This window comes from Podarcis bocagei, assembly GCF_964188305.1.
Source record: "Podarcis bocagei genome assembly, chromosome: 13".
Taxonomy (NCBI): domain Eukaryota; kingdom Metazoa; phylum Chordata; class Lepidosauria; order Squamata; family Lacertidae; genus Podarcis; species Podarcis bocagei.
Window position 1 is genome coordinate 14,898,900 of NC_138138.1, and position 16,588 is coordinate 14,915,487.

Consider the following 16,588-nt stretch of genomic DNA (forward strand, 5'->3'; position numbering starts at 1 on the left):
AAATAGATCAAAATGGTAATGTTGTTCCTTGGCTATGTCTCATATCATGTTGTTCATGTGCTGTGATTGGCTGAAGGGTTAGAATCCAGGCCTCCATTGTGGCTGTGAGGGTAGAGTCCAGTCATCTGAGGTTCCCTGTGGCAGATGTAAACATTATCATTGCCTATTCATTAAGATCAAGTAGTGGAGCCCTTCACTGTGTCTCATCCATGGTCAGCACAAGTTTGGTTGGGACGAGGGCTAGGGCTTTCTCAGTGTTGGCACCAGAGTTGGCCTCCTTTCTGGTTGCCTTCCATCAGTTGTGAATATATTTTCATTTTAGCAGGCTTTTCATTTGTCAGATTAAAATACTTTTACTGAAGGACATGTTTCATCTGCCAACCCCAGGCCAGCTCTGTTATAATTGTTGCTGTATTTTATTATTGTGATTTGAACTATTGTGAGATGTCTTGAGCAATACACATGGATTAGAAAGCCATGGTCATTAATCTTATAATCAATAAATCATTACATACCAGGTAGGACCAGCCTGTGAGTCCAGAATTCTGACTAGGCTTCCTTCCTTCCTTCCTTCCTTCCTTCCTTCCTTCCTTCCTTCCCTCCCTCCCTCCCTCCCTCCCTCCCTCCCAATATTCCCTCTCAATCTTCCCAGTTTTCCTCCTTGTTTTGGCAGATATTAATTCATTTCTAAAAATTATATACCACTTAATATAAGAATAAATATCTTAAGTAGTTTAGGGTTTAAAACATGAACCACAAAAAATTAAATCCGGCTCAGAACCTAAAAGGCAGTTAGTGCAGATCTTCCAACATCTGTGTAGTTATGTGCAAAACTGAGGGCCTCAGTAAGCAGCTGCATGCTGCACTGTCTGCATCTTCCAAACGAGGCGCGACAGTAGCCCCACGAACAACACATTATACTAATCTAGAACCATTATTTTACTAATGCAGGGTTATTGCTGGACCCATGTTAATTCCAGCCACTCCCAGCAAAGGCTTTTAGGAATCATCCAATTTGAACCTGTAAATGTAACTTGAGGATAGGACAGGAATTGCCCACGTTAATTTGTCAACACACCTTTCCCAAACAAGCACAGGCATTAAAATGCCCCATGTAGCTTTCTTGTCTTAACTTTTTGAAGGGATGGGGCTTTGGGGATCAAAGGAGCTTGCAAGTGCTGAAGAAAACTACACCAGAAGTCAGTTTCTATAGAAGAAGCATGGATGCTTATATCTTCCTTTAAGCTTGGGTTGGTGGGGACCTGGGTGGTGGTGGTAGAAGGTAGACCAAGATCTACTAATAATTATAGGGATGTGATGGTGGTGAGCTCCCGTCACTCTGTCCCAGCTTCTGGCAGCCTAGCAGTTCAAAAGCACACCAGTACAGATAGGTACCGTGGCGGCGAGAAGCTAAGCGGCGTTTCTGTGTGCTCTGGCTTCTGTCATGGTGTCCCGTTGCGCAAGAAGCGGTTTAGTCCTGCTGGCCACATGACCCGGAAAGCTGTCTGTGGACAAATGCCGGCTCCCTCAGCCTGAAGCGAGATGAGCTCCACACCCCAGTCACTTTTGACTGGACTTAACTGTCCAGGGGTCCTTTACCTTTATCTTGCCTTACTAGTAATTATACTGCTTAAATGAAGAGAGTAGGGCAGGGAGGGATAGATTGGAAAAAAGTAATCAGGGAAGTTTGGATGTGCACAGAAAATAGCAGATTTTTGTGTGAAAGAACTATGAGCTCGGTTTCAATTAGGTACTCAGAATAAACCCTCGGACAGAGAATTATTCAATTCTATGTCTTTTGCACCCAACTTGGTGGATCTTGGCATTCTAGTAAAAAAACCCAAGTAGATTCTGCAAGCCTAAGATCTTCCTATCCCTCCTTTGCAATCCTAGATTTGGAGACTGGTTATGGTTACTCAGTGTTGTGAGTGAGAAGGTGCTCTTCTTTGGGTGACAAGGAAGTAACATTCAGCCTTCAATCGAAACACATCTGTTCCTCTCCAGGGCCAAGCTCTGAACAGGTTTGAAACTGAAACCAGCTGCTTGCATGATGCTGTTTCTGTCCTGTCCTCTGCCCTGCCCCCTGCTGTGATGCCACCAGGAAACCACCCCCTACCCAACTCCCTCAAGCAGTTTCGCACATGTAAAAATAAGTTTCTTTGTTGTCATTGCATAATTAAGGCAATGAATGCTCACACAAGCCTACACACATGAATATTCATGTGATTTAAAAAAAAAAAATTAAAGTATGGACATGCCAACTGAAGCATAGGGGAAAGGGCCAAATCTGACACTGAGCCAATTCACTGCTATGCATATTGGTGATTTCCATTGAAACCCAGGTACAGCGACATTCTCTTGAGCTACCTTTTTATGTTATGCCTGTCTTCATCCCATATTACTTATTTGTTAAATGTATATTGCACCCTTCCTTCCAAAGCTGGCCAGGATGGCAAACATCAAGCAATAAAACAATGAGAATGTATTAAAGAACATTTTCAAGAACGATTCCAATGTACTTGCAGACGGGGAAATATATTGGTTTAAAAGTCTTGTTGTTCAAAGAGGAAAGTTTTTAAGTAGGCACCTAATAGACCACAACCTTAAAGGACCTCCTGATAAGCTGGTATCTGCAGGAGGCCCTCACTGGCAGCAATCGATTGGCTGTATAAAGGGTTTGGGTGTTTGAGGGATTAAGATACATTCCATGGTGGAACCCCAGCACTGAAGACTGATCAAAGGGCTTCACCCCTGGATCAAGACTCTATAGGAGAAAGTTAGTGTGGCTTGCTGTTAGTTGCAGTGAGTCACATTCTGGACGGTACTAGGATTTTTGGGAAATGGGATTTGTCTCTCCCCCCTCCCTCTGTTAGTTCCCTGCCAGAGTTTTTTTGGCAAAACTGCACAGTACCCTATAAACAGCCTCATAAGGGTCTGCATGCAGAGGAGGCTTTGCAGGATAAAGGCATTGCAGAGGATATGGAGGCACATTTAAGGCACGACAACTGCTCCAATAACCAGAAAGCCCATCTTGATGGGAGTTGGAACAGAAGCCTGGCTGGGAATCCAGTTGCTCGCCAACCCCTCCTTCGTGTTCTTTCGTTAAACAGCTCTGGTTGACTCTTTGCAACTGTGAGTCATTTAAAGAAGGGCTTTTTTGTCTGCACGACTGGACAGCCTTCCCGTCTGCTGCAAAGGAATTTCATATTCCACCGCCCCCCCCTCTTCCAAATAGCTCCAGGTCTGTAGCAGTTTATTGCACAAACAGCCCCACACTCTTGTCTTACATTTGGGGGGGGGGGGTGGAGGAAGAGAGAAGAGAGGAATCCACCCAGTGCAGATCAAACCTCTCCCCTTTTCTCCCTTCCCCCTGGCAGCTGGGATTCTTAATGTGTTAAGCAGGCTGCTGCTCTGCTGAGGGACAAATCTCCATTTCAAAGCCCATGTGTCAACTTTAAGTGGGAACACACAAATGTCCTGTGCAACTCCTTTTGGGGGCATGGGAGGGAGTGATCATTCCACAGAGAGAGACAGAGAGAGAATGTGAAATGGGTTTTTAAAGCAAGGTGGGGAATTTGGCAAAGGCTATGCCCTTTCTGAGTGTAGGGTAGCAAACTTTTACTTCCAACAGATTCAGCACCCCCAAATTGGAATTGCAAGCAAAAAATGGTTAGGGTGAGCAAGGAGAGGTTGGGAGAGGGTTTCTGCTGAGCTCCAAGTTATGTATGCACTTAGCAAGAGGCCAGGGGAAGAGGGGGGTGGAAAGGGGGGGGGGAAGAAAAGAAAAGTTTTCAGGCCTTTTGTTAAAACACACACACATACACACAGAGGCACCCGCCTGATATAAACTGTCTTGACATTAGATGGTCTTGTTTTTCTAGGCTTACAAAACCAGAAGGATTAAATTAAGAACAAAATGGGGAGAGGGGGAGAGAGTTAAACTCCTGTCCTCGGCATTCCTTGGCAGAGGAAGGCCGCTCTCCACTCCCTGCCTCGGGTCCACGTTGCACGTCGTTCTGTCCACAGAGCTCAGAAAGCGGGGCGCAAAAAGTTTGGGTGTAGTCCCTTCTTGTGTGGGGCGAGCGGCTGAGGTACCTTTGCCAAAAAAGAGGAAACTAATGAGATCCATCTGTTGGTGCTTTTGCAAGATTCATAAGACAGGTCTGAGAGTTGGAGCGGGGTGGGGGGTGGGGGAGAGAATGCTGGAATATGAGCCATGCAGAAAAACTTTCGGCAAATGCGATTCTTACCAAACAAAACAAAAACAAAACAGAAAAGAGGCCCTGGCAGCAGAACTAAGGGCTCAATCCCATGGGGTAGCAGTTGGTGATGACACTGTGGCCGACTCGAGAGCTGTGCTCTTGTGTCACTGAAGTCACCTGGAAAGGAAGGAGGAATTCCAAAACTGGGTCACATAAATAAAGTGGCGGCAAGGGGGTGTGTGGCAGAGAGAGAAAGTTCACACACTTCTTCTGTTCAAGAAAAGAGAAAGTTTAAAAGGCCATTTGTCGCCGAAAGCTCCAAGTCCATTTTCCCCCTCTTGTAAATTTCAGAGTCAGTAGAAAGAACTCCATTTCTCTTTCTCTCTCTCCCTTTTTTTTAACTTCCCAAATCACCAGTTGTCGTTGAAAAAAAAAATCCAGTGGGAGTAGCAAAAGAGCCACTCTTAAGTGGCGACAAGGGGGTGGTAGCGGGGCTGGCATGCTCCCTGGCAGGCCGCATTCAAACACCAAGAGGAAAATCCCATTCAACTTCTTTTTTTAAATTAGACCAGATGGAATTTGCTCCTCCTCTATCTAGCTGGATTGCTTTGATACTGGACACATGTTTGCAGCCTTCCAAACGTCCATCTGGTTTGCTTTAGTGGCCCTCTGACTTTTGGCTTTAAACCACACTCGCTTCTCTGATGGAAGAGGATGCGTGTGTCTGGGGGTGGGTGGGTGCGTTCTGGAGGCTCTCTTTTCCACCCTCGTTCTGTTAAGGAGGCTTAAAATGTGGAATGCAAAGTTGTGCACTCTTTCTCTCTCTTTCTTTCCCACCCCATTCCTTGCTGCAATGCTTTACAACTCTCTCTCTCTGCCCCCCCCATCTTTTTTGGTATACACACCAGTCCCATAATCTGCAGGACCAGTAAGTTGCTTCCTCCAGGAACATTTTGGTGCAAAAGAAAATGCAAAACTATTTATTTCTATCCATTACCTTTTAAAAAGCAACTAAGTGACACAAGGAAACAGCAGCAACAACTCTTTCAGAGTCACAATTCTACCACAAAAAGCTGGGAAAGGATTTGGGTGGGGATGATGTGCTCCCTCCTGCCACTGAGAAATTAAACTGAATTGAAGGTGGAAAGTTTTATTTCATGCCCCCCCTTTTTTGAATATATGTGCTAGTGACAGTGGGATTCTCCTCCCCACTTCCAAGTTTTACCCTTTAGCGTACTGCTTCTGCCTTAAAGAGATATATTACCAGAGGTGTTATCATCTCACAAGCATGGGTGGAATTTTCTAGCTGATTTCTGGTTAGGATCAGAGTGACTTCTATAAAGCCTTTTTAGGAGCTTACTTTAAATACAAAAACGACCTTTTGTGTATATGTGTGTAGCTAGGACTGAATTTTGAGTGTTGCCAAATCAACAGAATTCCATTTAGAAATTTAAAAGAGGGATAATGATTGGCGGGAGGCAAAGACATTTAAGTAATTCATCAGAAGCTTTTAAAAAAGACGTTAACTGTTTTTAAAATACAGGAATTAATTTTCCGCTTGAGAGAACTGAAATTTAGGCTGCAGTTTACTTCAGTGCAAGAACCACTGAACTTAGTGGGACTTATTTCTGGGCAAAAAGCTCAAAAGATTGGGCTGCTGTTATATGTATGTTTTCACTGTTATGACAAAGGGCACCGGAACCCCTAATAGATTTACTTGGAGCGGGAAAGAGAACAATGAGGTGGCAATTAAATCTTTCAAGAGGTTACATAACATTCAGCAAAATGCATGTGTAGGCAATTGTCACATATGATTATCTGCACATGGTCATCCTTTTTTTTCTACAAAGTGCTGTTTGATTACGAATTCTAACACGTGCATCAACGCACATAGATTTCAGTGGAAGCCTTGGGCTGTGGTCTCACAAACATTTTTGGAAATCCATTCTATCAAAAAAATCAGCAGAACTTACTTCCAAACAAATTAGTTAATGCCGTGAATGCTACAACATTTCCACCAGACACACCACTCTTTTACTGAACAAAAAACACAAACCTGATACTTCCTCATAAAGTCACTTAAGAACCTGTCCAAATATTTTTGACTTTTTTTGAGAGCCGGCAAGGGAGGTGGGGAAGGAGTAATAGCATACCCCCACCAAAAAAAAAAAGACAAAAAATTGAGTCAAAATATAAATTTCTCTCTCTGCAAAATTTCTGGTAACGTAAGGTACCAGTTCTCAAAAGTTTAATAAATGCCTTGTCAATATCTATATCTATCTATCTATCTATCTATCTATCTATCTATCTATCTATCTATATTGAGGGATTCTCCTTGAAAACTTTATAAAATGTCATCAAGCACTTTCCAGTGTCCCTTTCTAAAAAGGTTCTTTCTTTAAGAAAAAAACAGATCCATCCCTTTGGCAAGCAGGCATTGTGTGCTGGTCTGTGAAGTATGCATTGCAGCATTTAACTGCTTTATAGAATTTGACTGAGGGACATCTCGCCAACAGATTGCTTTTGAAGCTGCTGCTGTTTCTGAAAAAAACTCAAAACTGAATTTGCAAAGAACAAGTCTGTTTAATACAGGAAATGTAGTTTTTAAAAAGACACCTTTTGTACAAAACATCTAAAGGGAGGGGGGGAATAGAAATGTACAAATGCAACAGAAAAAAGAACTCTGCAGCTTAAGGCAGGAGGGAAAGGGGAACCCTTTTCTTGCAGCAGATTTCTTTCTTTAGCAGAAATCACCATAAGGAGATCCGCACAGCCAGGGCCCAATTTTCAGCAAAGGACTCACATCCCACCCCCACCGGCACTGTGTTTTCATAGATGCAGAAAGTTACTTGCAAACCTTCAGAAGCGGAGAGGAAAAAATGAGAGAGATGGGAGAAGTCTTCCTGGAACCGTACCAAAAAAGCTGTAGTCTCCAAAGGGGAGTTGGTGGGCAATGTGTTTTTGCAGGGGGTGGGGGAGCAATTCCAAGCCTGGCTCTTCAGAAAAGTTTAAGCGAGAATGTCCTATTAAGGGGCCAACCCAAACAGCAGGCAGTCCTCGTGGCTCCATGGAGAGGGAGGGGTGATGATGGTATGGCAAAGGCAAAGGGGGAAAATATATATAGTACCCAAAGAAGGGGGGGGGAGAAGAATATGGTGACCATTTCCTTTCTTTGACCCTCTCCCTATGTTTCTGGGTCCTTGCTGGCATTCTCTCTCGCTCTTTTTTTTAAATAGAAATATATAATTAAATTTACAAATGCTATTTACAATTTTAATTACAAAAGACACCCTTTAATAGTTAATAAAAACCTAAAGCAAAAAAAAAAAGTTTTAATTAAAAGGAGACAGTTTTAAATACTTCGGTCTCTCTCCCTTGTTCTTTTCCTCCCGTGCCTCCGTGTTTTCTCTCGAGATTGTCAAAAGGAAGGTCTCAAAAGGAAGGTCTCGGCTCTGTGCAACAGGACTTCCCAAATTCCAGAGAGAGGCTCCCCCTCCCTGCAAAAAAAAAAAAAAAACAAAAAAAAAAACAACCCATACCACCCATAGAGCACATCCAGGGTGGGGCCCCCCTGTTTTCCCCCCACAATTGTTTCAAAGTTTGGGGCCTGCAAACCAAGTCTGTCTCTCCTTCCCCCACCTCTCGATATCCCCCTTTTCAAACGGTCGTCTCCCCGTGCTTGCTGTTAGTTAGCCTGGTATAGAATTTCCTCCAGGAGTGCAGGGTTTTCCCCGACCAGATCCAGAACCCCGAGGTGATGCCCACGATGAGCGTCATGAGATACTTGATCATGTAGACGGTGAAGTCGGGGTTCATCCGTGGGGTGTACTGGAGCGGGCAGGGGATGGCCAAGCTCTTGCAGTTCTGGCTGATCCAGCTGCGCTCCCAGTGCTCGCGGAAGGCCTGCTCGTAGAAGTAGCAGGCGATGACGATGGTGGCTGGGACGGTGTAGAGCACGCTGAAGACGCCGATGCGCACCATCAGGCGCTCCAGCTTCTCCGTCTTGGTGCCTCCGTGCTTCATGATGGTCCGGATGCGGAAGAGGGAGACGAAGCCCGCCAGCAGGAAGGAGGTGCCGATGAAGAGGTAGACGAAGAGCGGCGCAAGCACGAAGCCACGCAGGGGGTCGATGTTGTTGAGGCCCACGAAGCACACGCCGCTGAGCAGGTCCCCGTCAATCTGCCCCATGGCCAGGATGGTGATGGTCTTGACGGCCGGCACGGCCCAGGCGGCCAAGTGGAAGTACTGAGAGTTGGCCTCGATGGCCTCGTGGCCCCACTTCATGCCGGCCGCCAGGAACCAGGTAAGGGAGAGGATGACCCACCAGATGGAGCTGGCCATGCTGAAGAAGTAGAGCATCATGAAGAGGATGGTGCAGCCTTCCTTCTTGGTGCCCTGCACCACCGTGCGGTAGCCGTCGTCCTGGAAGCGCTCGTTGCACACCACCCGCTCCTCCAGCACGAAGCCGGCGATGTACGCCACGGACACCATGGTGTAGCAGCCGGAGAGGAAGATGATGGGCCTCTCCGGGTAGCGGAAGCGCTGCATGTCCACCAGGTAGGTGGTGACGGTGAAGAAGGTGGAGGCGCAGCACAGCACCGACCAGATGAGGATCCAGATGCGGGCAAAGCGGATCTCCTCCTGGTTGAAGAACATGTGCCCGTCGGGCTTGGCCGGCTCGCAGGGCGCAGCACAGTCCTTCTCGCCCAGGAACTTGTAGTTGAGGTAGCTGGGCACCTTGAGCACGCGGGGGCAGTGGAAGGGGTGCTCCAGGGTGGCGTAGCGGGGGTGGCCCACCGTGCCTTGACCGGCGATGGGGGTGGCGCTGGTGAGCAGCGCGGGCGAGCCGCCTTCCTCCGAGTGGTTTTGCCCCACGCAGATCTGCTCCGCGCCGTGGCGGGGGAAGTTCTCGCAGCGCAGCCGCTCGGGCCACTGGAAGCCGAACTTGTTCATGAGGGCCTCGCAGCCCTGGCGCGCCCGCTCGCAGATGGAGCGGCACGGCGGGATGGCCTGCTCCAGGACGGTGCACACGGGCGCGTACATGGAGCACAGGAAGAACTTGAGCTCCGGCGAGCACTGCACTTTCACCAGCGGGTAGAACTGGTGCACCTCCAAACCAGCGTCCTCTTGGCTCGTGTGCCCCAGCAAGTTGGGCATGATCGTCTGGTTGTAGGCAATGTCGGTGCACAGAGGGATGGAGATCGGCTGGCAGAAGCCGTGGTCGGGGATCGAAATGCCCTTCTCCCCATGGAACTGGGCCCGGCAGGAGCCCAGCAGCAGCAGCAACAGCGGCGGCGCCAGGCAGCGAGCCAAGGACGCGTCGGCAAGGCGCATGGTGGCTCTCTCCCCCCCTCGGTTCTCACCGACACCCGATCGCCTCGTCTCCTCCCCAGGACGAGCTGGGATCTGTCACTCCCTCGGGGGACACGGGTCCTGGCAAAAGTTTCCGAGTTGGTTTTCTGCGGGAGGGGGTGTGAAGAGGGGGGATCCGCCTGGGAGATCCACTCACCCAGCGGGAAACTTCCTTGCTGTGCGTCTCTCCGAGCGCCTTTCGCGTCCCTTTGTGTCTTCGCTCCCCAATTAGTCCGTTTCAAAGGAGGGCCCCCGGGCTGAGCTGCGCTTCGCCCAGCCTTCTCCTCTTTCTCCTCCCAACTTAATCAATTCCAGTCCGGCCCCCTCTCTTCCTTTTCCCCCTTCCCAGCGCCATCAAAGAGACCTTGGCTGCCTAAGCCCCTTCCCAAAATTTCCTCTCGCCCAATCAGATTCAAAATCAGGGACCAGCCCTCCTCCCCCCTCCCTCCCTTCCCAGGATTGGTCAATCGCGGAAGGGGAAAAAAATTAACGAGATCACGAATCGGATGCCAAAAACCTCTCCTCTCTCCGCCTCCCCCCGCGCCTGCTCAGTCACGAGCCTGTGGCTGCTTTTAAGGAGAAATAATTTACCTTCGATTATGATTATTCACCTCCCGCCACAATTATAATTATTAGCAGGCAGATTATCTTGGTTGTGCGGGCAGCACAACTACTCGCCCCCCCCCCACTTTCCGATTCTTAATAGGCAAAGTGCAGAGCGCCGCCTCTCCCTTCTCTGCAAACAATTTCCAGTCAAAACACACAGAAAACTGCCGGAGTGAGTTGCATGCTTATCCCCACATCCTGTTGCCTCTTCTTTCTCGCCAATCTCCCTGCCTCCAGTTCCACAGTTCCACACACTTCCACACAAGAGATGGGGAAAAAGTTCATGAAAGTCCATGCTTCCTGGGTACTGTATTTCATTATTAACATTTTTTAAAAAAATGGTTGAGACCACCTCAAGCCAGCCCATTTCACCCAGAAGTTGTGCCTGGTGTTTGGGAAGTTGGAGGCAATTAATGCTCTTTGCTGGTGCTCAGAGGCAGCCTTGTCTGTATTACAGTGGTACCTCAGGTTACAGACGCTTCAGGTTACAGACTCCGCTAACCCAGAAATAGTACCTCAGGTTAAGAACAGTTTCAGGTTAAGAACGGACCTCCGGAACGAATTAAGTTCTTAACCCGAGGTACCACTGTATTTGCTTATACATTGTTGCTCTATATATCACTAAGTTGGGAACAAGGTGTGGGAGTGAGCCCTTCAGTTTAGACCTGATGCATGACCTTGTTGGAAAGGAATATTCTCCCAACACAATGTCTGATTGTACTCAGTCTTGGGAGGGAGGTGAGGTTGCCTTCCCTTCTTGGGCTCAGAGCAAAATCTAGAGCAGTAATGGGGACCCCCGGGTCCTCCAGATGTTGCTTGAGGACAGCTCCCATCAACCCTGATCATTTGTCACACTGGCCGATGGAAGCTGGAGCATCAGCATGTGGAATGCCACCTGTGATTCTAGATGGTGGAAGGTGCCATGTTGCAGCCTCCCCCCCCCCCAAATTATATTGAAAAGATCTAGTGGCTGTATTTGGCTCCTGCTTATCCTAGTTCAGGGGACCAAAAGACTTCCTCCCTTTCTCCCCCAAAACCTGGGACTTTTGGAAGTTATGATTTTCCTCTATAAGTGTGTGGACCGATTCACTTGCTCAGATCATCTGATGGCATTTACTCTGCAGTCCCCATTCTGATGGGCAATTGCTCTCCATTCCTGGTGCATGAAAGACTGATCTGGTCTGTAGTTTGGTGGGTGAGCCTGCATTTAAGGCAGAGAGCTGAATTTTCTGGCATTGGAAGGGCTCTGAATCTACAGGAGCTTCCAGACAATCTGTTTATTGACCATTCATAGAATCGTAGAATTGCAGAGTTGGAAGGGACCTCAAGGGTCATCTAGTCCTACCCCCTACAACACAGGAACCATTCATCCTTATTTGTTTGCAGGGAGATTGGATAATATTAGCTATTTAACGGCGATTCATTATGGATCTGTTTGCAGGGGAGGTTAGAGGATGTCATGTCTAACCAAGCATTATCCCACAATTCCAGTACATTTTACCATCACTTCCCTTACTACAGAAAATCCCAGATCTTTTTGGGAAGAGTCTGTTGCACAGGACCTCTCATTCAGTTTAAATGTGCGGTCTGAATTTTCCTGTATGCAATTGAATCCCACCCCAAAATAGTGACACACTGGAAGCACCCCATGAATTCCAAATATTACATTTGCAGAATAGCTGGACAGCAGCCCAATTCATAGCTAAGCTAAAGGACTTAGATGCAAACCAATTTAGCTTTGATGGAAATAAGTTAGATTATAGTCAAGTACTTTGGCTTAATATGGACCCACAAGGGAAAATGTAGGGCCCCTCCAGATGACCTATTTGCTTGTACAAAGCTTACATGGAAGTTAGATTATATCTGGCCCTCAACAAATGCTTCCAGGGTGTTCCAGCATCTTCCGCATAGCCATTAGTTCATCCCACACTTTTCAAGGCATTTCCCCTTCACCTGTCAAACTGCAAAAAGTCCTTATGTTTTTTACAAGTGGATTTGCTGCACTAGGGCCAGAGTGCTTTGAATTCATTTTAAATGCGCAAGCCTACAGTTCTGGTGTGCCACTGAATCCCTCCCACAAAATACTGAAAGCCCCTCCAGACTGCTGGTGTTTTTTTGAGAGTGCATTCTGCAACATATTAATGACACAATAATAGCGCATTCATGCTGGATATATAATGGACGGTTCACACGTTTCCCTTTATGAGCTGTTCTGTGGTGCTTCCGCAATGTTACAGCCTTATTGCCATCTGGAGGGGCATCCTTGTGCGATGTGGCACCAAACAACAACACCCCACCCCGGAAGATCTGTTGTGTGAAGTTACAGGATTTCAACAGGAAGCTATGGTACATGCACTAATTGCAAATGAAGCAGTATGTCCACCCCAAAAGCCCAAAAGCACCTCTGCATCCGGGAGTTGTAGGCCCGTGAGACGGTGTTCCAGGCATCCATGCAGCGGTCCATGCACATCAGAACACATTTCTGCTCGGAGTTGTTGAGTTGTTGAGGTTTTCTAATACACTTCAGGAAACATTTTCCCATCATCCTCTGCAGCAGCTCCTGTGCATTGGCCACAGTAATCCGCACCTTGACCTACTCCATCAGCACCCCGGGGTTCATCAGCCACTAGACGAGAAGTCCCCGTTGTCCGACTCCATGCCCATCACAGGCCTGCCAGCAGGGGCATTGCTAATGAGAAGTTTCAGAGGACCCAAGATGTATGGGGATGAGCAAGCGAGTTACATCTCTGGTCTCCAAAGCACATAGAGAACTGACATACCGTAATCTACGGATACAGCTATATAACAAATGATGGCTTAAGATGACACCATCTGAACCAATTAAGTATAAGTTCTCCCATCCTTGCCACACTGTGACAGGAAATGGTATGCCTGCTGGTGGCTTCATCATCATTATCATCATCATCATCTAGATTTCTTAACTGCCTTTCGCCATGAAGTCCCAGGGAGGCTTACAACAGTCTAAGAAACAGTATTAAAAACATTTATCAGTTTTGTCTATGCTGACTCCTCAGAAGGAGAGGAAGTACAACGCCTAATTAATTCATGGAATTTGCTTCTCCAGGATGCTGGGAATAGCTTTTTAAACACAGATTAGACATCTTGACAGAGGGACCGCGAAAGCCAAGTGGAACCCACGATGGAGAGGAGGATCAACAGCTGTTAAGTCATGATCACTCTGAACAGAATTTCTATGGTCCAAGGCAGTATACCTTTGATTATCAGATCAGATAGGAACATAAGAGTCTGTCTTATACCTTCATCCATCTAACTTAGTCTTATCTACACTGATTAGCATCAGCTCTCCAGAATTCCAGAAGGGGGTCTTCCCCAGCTCTTTTTGTAGCAGGTGGGGGTTGAACCCGTGCCCTGCCATCAAGCGGCAGTCATTCCTTAATAGAAGTAACAAGGAAAGAGCTAGTGTGATGTTGGACTGGGACCCAGAAGATCAGAGTCTAAGTCCCCACCCAGCCATGAAGCTCACAGGGTGACCCTGGCCTGGAGCAGTCACAGTCTCTCAGCCTAGCCTACCTGAGCCCTCTTTTTGTGAACATAAAATGAGGAAAGAGAAGAACTATGTCAACCACCTTGAGCGCCTTAGATGAAAGGGGGAGATAGATGTGTAATAAATAAATGAAAGATAGCATATATTGGCTGAGATGGCGCTTTGGTCTTTTCCAGCAAAGGAATCCTTCTGTTCTCTCTCTCTCTCTCTCTCTCTCTCTCTCTCTCTCACACACACACACACACACACCCGTAAATCACAGTGTACCGGCAGTGGCGTAGCATGGGTTGTCAGCACCCGGGGCAAGGCAAGTAATTTGTGCCCCCTAACTCGTGGATTTGCGCCCCCTAACCCGTGGATTTGCGCCCCCTAACCCTAACCCCCAGATGTTGTGCCCGGTGCGGACGGCCCCCCCTGCACCCCCCACGCTACGCCACTGTGTACCAGTAAATGTTTGCAGTACTGGTGGGCCAAAAACAGGCAGCGAGGAAAGCAAAGGGAAAGACTTAAGGCTGTGTTTGCATTCCCATTTACTCTGCACCCAGTGTGTTTCCACTGCTGGTTTGGGGAAGCAATGTACGTACGACGGTAGCCGCCATCCATAGTTTCTTTTACTGCGCTTTGATGTGTCCCCCCACCCCCCAAACCAGCTTCGATTGGAATTGAGAAGAATAATGACCTAGCTGCCTTCTAAGCTGGTAATGTGTACACAGCGTAAGATGCAACAGTGAGAGCAGCAGCAAAGGGAGACACACCCACACCCCATTCCAAATATGCTGAGAGCACTCACAAGCATTGCACAGCCAGACCGATGGTTACCCAGCGGAGTCCTCTGCTCCCTCTTGGGGGAATGCAAAAGTCTACAGAAGGATTCTGTGCAGCTCCCAAATGTATTTTAAAGAGATCGGCTGGTCCAGTAATAATTATACAGAGATTTCCCCCACCCAAAGAGATAAAGATCCTCTTGAAAGTGTCTCTCCTCCCTCCCCCACCTAAGCTGAAAGCCTCCATCTTTCTGTGAGCTGGGAGACCTCTTAAAGGGACCCCTTTAATAGCTAGGTTGCTCCTTGTTTATAATTGCCCCTTTTCACGAACAAAGAAATGCATTATGGTCCCCTTTTCTTTAATGGCACCTCAAAGCAAGAACATTCTTTAACATGTTGTTGTGAGAGTTTGTTTGGGAGAGGGAGAAATTGAGGATTGGCAGAGGAGGTCTTAATTATGCAACATGTAGGGGCCATTCACAAGCAGATCTTAAAGCAAAGTTCATTACATTTTAATTGATTATAATTGTATGTTGGGATCCTCCCATACTTATGGGATGTGCTGGGTGGGTGCAAATTTTATTTCTATGTCAGTTCTGGTAGGAAAGGAATGCTGGACTGGGAGAAAACACCATTTATTAAAACAACTGTTTGATACTTATTTTAAATCCTGCATCAAATTTACATGTTCTTGTATACGTTGGGATGAAGTGACACTGAAAAGGTGTGGAAGTCTTATTTTATTCTACTGAAATGCTTTAACTTTGTTTATTTTCACATTACAGAAAGATGAAATCATCAAGCAAGGCTGGCTAGTCATTAACTACATAATCTCCTTAAATTGTTCCTTAAGATAAACTTAAGACACTGGTTTGGAACCAGAGTCAAGCTGCAGTCCACTTACCTGGGAATTCAAAAGGACTTATTTCTGAGCATCTGTGGTTAGGATTTCACTGCAAATAACTTGAATTTAGGGTGTCGTACACCACCACCCCTTCATGGAACAGCAGGGCCATTGCTGCATCCACAGGCCTGGAGGTGGGCAAGACAATGAGAAGGGGCTAAGTCCATAGAGCTGTACTGCTGATAGGCAGATACTCAGTCAATAGAAATACAATTGGTAGAGAGAGCTCTGTGTGATGTCATTTCCCCTGCCTCTTCTAGAGAGAAAGGAGCATATAGTACTTCCTGTTCGTCTCTCTCTCTCCCTTTGACCAGCGTTGGATTCAAACATGCCTCCACTTGATCCAACTTGCCCACACCCTCCCAAGTGTCCCTATTTTCCAGGGACGTCCCTGATTTAGAGAAGCCGTCCTGGTTTCTTATTTGATCCCAGAATGCCCCACTTTTCCTTAGGATGTCCCAAGTTTCATTGGAGAAATGTTGGATGGTATGGAGTTTTCCGACCCCTGAGCTATCTGAAGGCAATCCTGTATAGGGAAGTTTTTTTAAAAAATGTTAAATGTTTTGTTATGTTTTTATTTATGTTGGCAGCTGCCCAGAGTGGCTGGGGCAATCCAGTAAGATATGTGGGGTACAAATAGTAAAATTATCATTATGGAATGGGACGTCCCTATTTTCATCAGAGAAATGTTGGAGGGTATGCATGCCTGAAGCTGGTTATACTGTAAATAGAGGTATTTTGCCTGCATAGTTTTTACTGCTGCCATTACTGCGAACCAGTGTACGATTATAAGTAAATTATATTTTTTTAACTTACTTCCCAAGTTGTTCCCTGATTCTTTATTAGGCTGGGTAGGAAGGGGGAAGCCAAGAGTACTTTGTTAACTGGACTTGCTCAAAACAGAGTTTTGCAGCCTGATTCTTAGGCTTTTAATTTTGCTGACAAAGGATGGGATTTTAAAAACTGTTCCGCTCTCACACATGGGTACCGGGAGTGATAAATTGCAATTAAGGTATCCTCTCCTACCCATTAAAACCCATCCCACAGTCATTGCAGTGAAGCTGGTCCCTAAGGATACCATAGCTCATCCTACTGAAAGCCACCAAGAGGTCAAGGAGAATTAAAGAGGGTCACATCCTCTGTGCCCTACATTCCGACATAGGACAATCGATGGCCTAGTCATCTACTACCTGACTCAATCTGTACATCGCACATAAGAAGAGTCCTGCAGGAT

At 46.8% G+C, this 16,588-nt stretch overlaps 1 protein-coding gene and 1 long non-coding RNA gene across 7 annotated transcripts in view; one reads left to right on the plus strand and one right to left on the minus strand.

Moving 5' to 3' along the window:
- The window catches only part of LOC308571386, a 70,768-nt gene extending 54,599 nt beyond the window's left edge, over positions 1-16,169 (plus strand). For all 6 annotated transcript variants that reach the window (XR_014001362.1, XR_014001363.1, XR_014001364.1 and 3 more), the window contains one exon: positions 15,236-16,169. This is a non-coding gene — a long non-coding RNA (uncharacterized lncRNA). The remainder of the gene's footprint in view (positions 1-15,235) is intronic.
- Positions 6,766-9,669, minus strand: FZD2 (frizzled class receptor 2). Its single transcript, XM_081166494.1, has one exon. It carries the CDS (start codon positions 9,534-9,536, stop codon positions 7,860-7,862), a length of 1,677 nt encoding a protein of 558 aa, XP_081022620.1. The 5' UTR covers positions 9,537-9,669; the 3' UTR covers positions 6,766-7,859.
- Positions 16,170-16,588: the final 419 nt, after the last annotated feature.

Excerpts from the sequence above, each read along its gene's own strand:
- FZD2 (XM_081166494.1), bottom strand. The coding sequence starts at position 9,536 with ATGCGCCTTGCCGACGCGTCCTTGGCTCGCTGCCTGGCGCCGCCGCTG.